Here is a 7,615-nt window from a genome sequence, read left to right as displayed (position 1 = left end):
GACCTTAAGAGTAAAAATAAATCAGTTTATCTGGACCAACTGTATGGCCTTAAACACCCAAAAGGAAAGAATAACCAAAGATTTAATGGGCCAACAGAATTTCATGAGAGTCCATATGCATAGCTAAAGGCTACGTAACAAGCAATAATGCCAGATAGGATATAACTTCTTTTAAGTTGTTGGCCAGGGTGACCAAAGGGATTCCCAAATAGTAACCCAGCACAGAACTGGGAAAATGAACAGCAGACCCTAATCTTATCTAAAGGAGTATTGACAACTGATTGTTAATAGAAGTGGAACAGCTGACCCTCCTAAAACAAAGACCTCTAGATAGGCTGACTAGATTCACCAGAAGGTCTAAGTAGTGGGGAACGGCTGGGGGTGCCGACAACATAGCAGACAGTAGCCAGGATAATAGAGCATAAGGGCTCTAGTTGGGGAAGGGAGGCTATGGGAGGGTGCCATCTGGGAAGTGGGTATATAGTTGAATAAGATGGTTTGGGATGTTCTGTGTGATATACACACACATAAAGAAAATCAACAAATTTACATCATGCTAATTAGTAGAGGTGATAAACAATACCACTGAAATCTACCCGATGCCTTTATAGACATACACAGGCGCCAAGGATCCAAGTGCAACCAATTATGACAAGCAATAATCAGATGCATACAGATTACAGATGCATGCTCCAACATTTCAGTGTTAGTAGCAAAAACAGTGAGTCTTTCTGCAAAGAACAATATATTCTAAAATGAAATGGAGATCTTTTTTAAAGGTGAAAAAACTCATGCAATTTTATGTCCTACAGGGCTTATACTGAGTTCAATATTGTATAACTGTATTAACTGAAACTGTGAACCTAGAAACTTGCATCCACTTGTGAAAGAGATGTACTCTTGCTCTGGAGTGTGTTACTGAATTATGTTAAATCTGTAGTGAAATGCTTCTTCTAAGCATATAGTTATTAAAATTTTTAAAAAATGATAAAAAAATTATTTTAAAAAAGAAGTGCTTCATCATCCAATATAGTCTCTCATATATCTTCTATGGTATTACTCTTCGACATAAAAGCAGATGTGTGGACTTACCAGAGACTTATATTTCTTTTCAAGAAGTCTTAGTACTGCAGTTCTGCTGTAATATGCATGCTGAAATTAAAGAGAAATAGTATTTAATGCTCAAGCTATGCCATTCAAAATCTATTTTCCTCTATCATTTCTAACATCATAAATCATACAATAGCTCAGATTTAAAATATTATAATCAACGTCAAGCAGGTTTTCCTATGTACAATGAACTGTAAGAGTGGTGATCACAAAAAAGCGAATTATAAAAAAATTGTGTGGGTCATTCGGTGAAGACAGGGGTTGAGAGAACCTTCCATTACTTATGCCCAGTTTCTATGATAAACTAGTTTAAAAACCACCTTCAGAATAGCATACCCATCTACCAGTGTATGACGGAATCCAAGGGGAATATGTATGAGGGAGGAAAACAATTACAGATTTTACACTAAAGGCTTGTGCTATCTATATGTGCACAACTTCACAAAGGTTACAATACTCCAACAAGACAACATCTTAATCACTTTATGCCAATATTGTTTTTAAATGAATAACTCGTCCAATATGGCTTTATTTCCTTAGTGTCAAAATACATAGAAATAAAATACATATATATGTAACATTATAGAAACCAGGGAAAACTATAAAAACTTTAGCTCAATTGTGGCAGACATCATTGGGATTTAAAATTTTGTTTCTTCATTTGCTCTGCTTAAAAAAATTGTTTCTTTATCTTATGTAAAAACAATAGAAGAATTAAAGAAACAGCACCAGCACAAACTTCATCAGGATTCTGGATAACAGAATTTTTACTTCATTAGACAGTGCTTTCACCAAAGGTTCATCAAAACCCTTTGTTTTAATCCTTTAGCCTTAAATGTTTTCAAAAACCATTAATCCCTTTCTCAGTTTTTTGTTTGTTTGTTCATTCTTTGAGGGGGGGTTGTTTTGTGTTTTTGTTTTGTTTTGTTTTTTCTTTTTTTAATTGTTTGAAACAGGGTCTACCTATAACCCCAGCTGGCCTGGAACTTACTATATAGACCAAGTTGTCCTTTATCTCACAGAAATCCACCTGCCTCTGCCTCCCAAGTCCTGGAATTAAAGGCATGTACTACCATGCCCAGTCTTTTCTCAGTTTTAATAAAGAAAATATGCTACTGTATAACTATGTAGGTAAAAGAAGGGTTATGTACTAGAGACAAAGTTGTGCTCTAATAAACTGAGCATACACCTTATTCCTTAGATAAGAAAAGACCGAAAAAAAAAATCAGCTAGATCATATTTATACTATGCTGAGTAATAAATGAGTACAGGCAAATCCTATCCCTTGTTTGATCCACTGCAACAAACACCTACAGTCAGGTAGACAGAGTGAGAAACATAGACGTCAGTGTGGAGTCGGTGCAGTCACTACTGCTACAGACAGGTTGTTCCACAGAGGTTAACAGAAGTGACAGCATAGGAAGGCCCTGCTCTTAATACAACTTTCAGCTTCAAGACTTAATAAGCTTCTATAGAAACTGCCAGATTCAAGTATTAAACATATTCCCAAAGCACAGGCTCAGGAAGAAGCAAACAAAGGAATATTATTTTAGACATTATCTTCTAAGTCCAAGAAAAGTGAGTCCTGAATCCTTATGCCCTACCACATCTATTTTAAAATCCATGAAAATTAAATTCTTCATAGATAATATTCTAAATAGATTCAAATGAATCACCATTTAAAGGCCTATTCTGACTCTTACTTCCTAGCAAACAATCTTGGGCAAGCTAACTTCTCCATGCTTCAGGTAACACATCCCAAACAGGGTATTGACTCCTACCATCTCATACATTTTTATACAGATCAAATACATTAACACATGTAAAAAAGCAATTAGAACTCAGTACACACCAACTATATAAACCTGGCTATATGCTTACATGACAAAGCAAAACCATTCTATTTTTCCTTACCATCCACTTTTGGAACCACACAGCTTTAGTATCAACCAATGCAAAAAAATAGATGGGATCCAAAATCTTCTGTGAGACAAGATGGCTTTGATCATGCTTAACTGATAACAAGGACAAAGTGCTCTCCACAATTTCCTCCATATACCTTAGAGTTTGGAAAAAAGTGATTTGACAAAAAAAAAAAAGGTTAGTACACACAGTACTAGTAATATCCACTATACTTCTGGAATAACAAAGTATAATATAATCTTTAGAATATTTTTATAGATTTCAGTAAATGGCAGAGGTAAGATTCATTCAATTTTTCTGTTCTAAAATCATATGTTCTTTCTACTTCAACACTCGCCCTCTAAATGTAACTTTTCATTTTAGAATCACACATGCTTTTACAATCTTATTTAAAAATTTAGGGCTAAAATTAAACAGAAAAAAATTGAAAGAACATTTAAGAAAGTTGCCCTAAGTAGCAAACACCACTGAGACATAGGGCCTCAGCATCCTATTTTCACATTGTGGTGGTGAATGACATAGAAAATGGAACCTTGGTAGAGTCACTAGCAAAATATAACAAAAAGAAACAAAGAAAACCTTCCTTCCATGTAGGCCAATTAAGACCACTTCTCCCCTCTCACTTTAAAGTGCCTACGAGGTATAAGCCTGTTTCACATTTATATGAGTTAAGGGAACTTACTTCTCTGGGTGACGAATCCAGAAAGATGGAGCCTCTTTCTGATACTCATTTAGAAGACGAACCTACAAGCAGTGCACAACAATTCTCAAAATATCAGAATTCTTTAATGTAGACCTACTATATAAAAGTACATTGTAGTAAACATACCTTTTTAAGTAAGTGGATTGTGTTGGGATTAGTTATGTCTACTCCAGTTGAAAGAGTAGGAATGTGATTTTCTCTGGAAAGAAAGTATAGCTCTAAATATTTTGCTGAAAAGAAAAAGTGGAGATATATAACCATTAAGCCATATGATACTTTCTGGAAAAATTCATTTCTTACACATTTTTCTTCCTTTCTTTTTATTTTATGTGTATGAGTGTGTTGCCTCCATGTAAGTGCACCTATGTCATGTAATGCCTGCAGACAACAGAAGAGGGCATCAGATTCCCTGGAACTGTAGTTACAGATGATTGCTAGCTGCCATGTGAGTGCTGGAAACCACACCCAGGTTCCCATACCCTGGAAGAGCAGCCAGTGCTCTTAACCTCTGGCCATCTCTCCAACATTCTTATACACTTTTCTTAAGTGCAGATAAAAGTAAAACATTTTAAGTGATTTAACAAACATACCTAAGCTTGTATAAATTTCCTTGGTCATATGTAACGGTGAGAGTGTAAAAGTCTGTGCATAGAATTTTAAAATCCGGTCCTATGGAAATGAGAAAAAAAGACCTACATATAAGATTCTTACCACAGAGGTGAACCAATTTTCACATCTTAAAAAAAAAAACAAAACAGTAAACAAACACAAAATAAGCTACTCAAAAATATGACGGAAGATAGGTCTATCTAAAAAGGCATATTCTTGGTCAACACAAAGTAAAATTAATGACAACTAAGTAAAACAAATGACAAAAATGTACTGCTACAAAATCTGACCATGGCTGGGCATGGTGGCGCACACCTTTAATCCCAGCACTCGGGAGGCAGAGGCAGGAGGATCTCTGTGAATTCAACACCAGTTGGTCTACATAATGAGTTCCAAGCCAGTTAGGTCTACAGGGAGACCCTGTCTTAAAAAGTGAAGAAAAAAAAAAAAAACTGATGGTAAGTAGTAACACTGGAAGGTGGAAGGAAAGACGGATAAAAGTTGGTCCTATGCAAATGAGACAGAGGCTTGATGGAGGACTCTAAGGTCTTTACTTAGAGGTGTCATCCAACAGGGGAACACAGAAGACAACACTAAATTGTGAAAGACCACGCATTTCCAAGTCCAGGAACTGTTCCTTTAATTTCAGTAATTAGACATTCAAGATTCTTTCTAGTAACTGTGCTTATTCCTTAGGAAAAAAAAAATGCTACATAATATTTTTAACTCTTACTTTAGTAAACTCAAAATAGAAACCATCACAAAATAAACTAAATAAGAAATGAATGTAGTTGGAACAGTGCCTGACACTACTGGGAACTTAAAATGGGTGCTGCTACTATCAATTTATTTATGCTCCTTACATATGAAAAGATTAATCCTAATGATGAAATACAAGTATTCACTAACTAAACGCAAGGGTGAAAGTTCTAATCTACAGGAAAAATTAGTAACTTTGTTTATATCACCTAGGTCAATATACTCCCAATAATGGCTCCCCAAATAGCTAAAGATATCTTCTGATAACTTCAAACATTCCTAAAAACAAGGGCTATTAAATACCCGGGGAAGTCTACATTTATAGCTGTAACAACAGATAAGCATCTGTCATTTTTCATTCACTATACTTTTTACTCAGTTACACATAAGGATTCTATAGAATAGTAGATAAAGAAACAATCCAACTTAGCAATTTGGATGAAGCACAAAGGGCCATGTTTTGTTTCCTATCCCAAAATGACTTGATTCCATTACCATTTTTCTCTACAAGAATTGCTTCCCATGTGTTAACTCAAGTGATGCATAGTAATCCACAACAGCTAAATAGAACAACTTACACTGACACGTTTACAATGTTATAATGTAATTTAATAAAGGAAATCTATCCAGGTATAATTCTCTTTCATCAAATAAGGGAAAAAAGAGAGCAAAGTTACAGTTTTCACAGCTTTGAAATGTTAGCCATGATCCTAAAATATCCTTTGTCTCTTGAAGTCCTTGTATCAAAGTTTTTACAGAAGTCTAGAATACCCTCTGGTGTTAGTAACTTTGAACTGCATCCAAGAATTAGGTAAACATCTTTTGCTTTTGATCTAAGCAACAAAAGTTCCCAAATCATTTCTGCTCCTCAGTCTAGTAATATCCCCATCAATGGCAGAGTGGTAAATTTAAAACAGACAAATGTATTTATACATGTTGTTTTTCCATAACTTTTCATTTGCTGTGTACCTCTTAGTTCCCAAAGAGCAAAGACATGTCTATCTTGTTCAAGGCACATTCCAAGTTTCTAAACTAGAATGACTAAAAAGGTAGATACTCAATACATATTTGTTAAAAATTGTGACTTCTACAAAAAAAAAACACAAAAACCTTAATTCTGTAAAAAACATCATATCAGCAACAAAGGAAAAGTGTTCTTTCCCAACATATTAATTAGGAAGAAAAAGATCTCCCTCATTAAAAATAATATAACTTAATGAGCAACATTTAGCTTCTGCTTCTTTCTGAAATGATGCTGCATTTCGATTGTCGTCAGAAGCACTCAAGCTCGGCATCTCCCTTCTTCCCTGGAACGCTCCCCATTCAAAAGGATAGATTGGGTAAAGTGCTAGTGAGGTTGAGCCTTGCTTGCCTCCACCTGGTCATCTTTATGAATCCAGTGGTTATGGAGTTTTATTTTAGCGTAATTTTTTTCCTGGTGTCTCCCCCCACTCCGTGGTTTTTTGTTTTTTTGTTTTTTAAAAACGTATTTTAGCTGATGTTCATGAAGAGAGTGACTACTTAGAACTGTGCCACTAACCAAAGGAAATCCTGTCTAAGAGTACATTTCTTTACAGAGTTGTGTTATACCATACTTTGGGCCCTCTGTTAGAAAAGTAGAATCAAGTCTCAAATAATGACTTTTAAATTGTATCCTCTAATATCATAGACATAGGACAATACTGTATCATACCTGTGTGAATGTAAAATATCTTGTACCTACTTTATGATGCGTAGTAGTGACCATGCTTTATCAGAGCTGTTTTTAATGATGTTACTAAGAATGTTCTCTTTCCAGATGATGATTGAAAGCTAATTTTTTTAAAAAAAAATGGTGCCAGGTACCAAATAATAATAATAAAAATAAAAATAAGAAGAAGAAGAAGAAGAAGAAGAAGAAGAAGAAGAAGAAGAAGAAGAAGAAGAAGAAGAAGAAGAAGAAGAAGGAGGAGAATACACTTAGGACTAGGAATGTAGCTCAGTGGTAAAGTACTTGCCTAGCATGCACGAAGCCTACAGTTTGGCCTCCAGTAACTCAAAAAACTAAATAAATAAATCAAGTAAACAAAAATCCAACTTATATTAAAATGTGAAGCCTGAAGTGCAGTCAGTGTCCTTTGATTCATACCAGGGTCATCAATTGCAGAATTATGGTACTGTTTAAATTAAGCTTAATTTTATTATATGGTTGATCTGGGAAAGTTAATTGCATATCAATTTTTACATAATCGCATTTGTACTGACTTCATCATTTCATAATTTTAGGTATTTTTCTATATTTCCTTTATACTTCCTCTTAATGTTTTTATAAATGGTTACCTTTCTAGCCTCGTCTTTGAAGGACAATATCTAAATAAACACTAAAAACCAGGGCTAAAACTATATGAATCTTTTAGAATTAATTGTCAATCATTTTAAGTTCAAATTTCCATATATCATGAAGATTTAAAGCATTTATCTGAGGAACAGATCCTCAAATGACCTTAAGTGTAAAAATAAAGGAAATATAGA

General features: G+C 34.5%; 1 protein-coding gene across 1 annotated transcript in view; it reads right to left on the bottom strand.

Moving 5' to 3' along the window:
* Nucleotides 1-7,615, bottom strand: part of Tbc1d32 (TBC1 domain family member 32) — a gene marked incomplete at its 5' end in the record, with an annotated part of 270,497 nt that overhangs the window by 229,209 nt on the left and 33,673 nt on the right. The window contains 5 exons of the mRNA XM_008835797.3: nucleotides 1,093-1,152; nucleotides 3,025-3,169; nucleotides 3,716-3,777; nucleotides 3,863-3,966; nucleotides 4,327-4,405. Of these exons, the coding sequence (XP_008834019.3) occupies nucleotides 1,093-1,152; nucleotides 3,025-3,169; nucleotides 3,716-3,777; nucleotides 3,863-3,966; nucleotides 4,327-4,405 (450 nt within the window). The remainder of the gene's footprint in view (nucleotides 1-1,092; nucleotides 1,153-3,024; nucleotides 3,170-3,715; nucleotides 3,778-3,862; nucleotides 3,967-4,326; nucleotides 4,406-7,615) is intronic.

Source organism: Nannospalax galili, unplaced genomic scaffold (assembly GCF_000622305.1).
Source record: "Nannospalax galili isolate Female #2095 unplaced genomic scaffold, S.galili_v1.0 scaffold417, whole genome shotgun sequence".
Taxonomy (NCBI): domain Eukaryota; kingdom Metazoa; phylum Chordata; class Mammalia; order Rodentia; family Spalacidae; genus Nannospalax; species Nannospalax galili.
The sequence above is the reverse complement of the archived record's forward strand: the minus strand, read 5'-3'. Positions and strand labels throughout refer to the sequence as shown.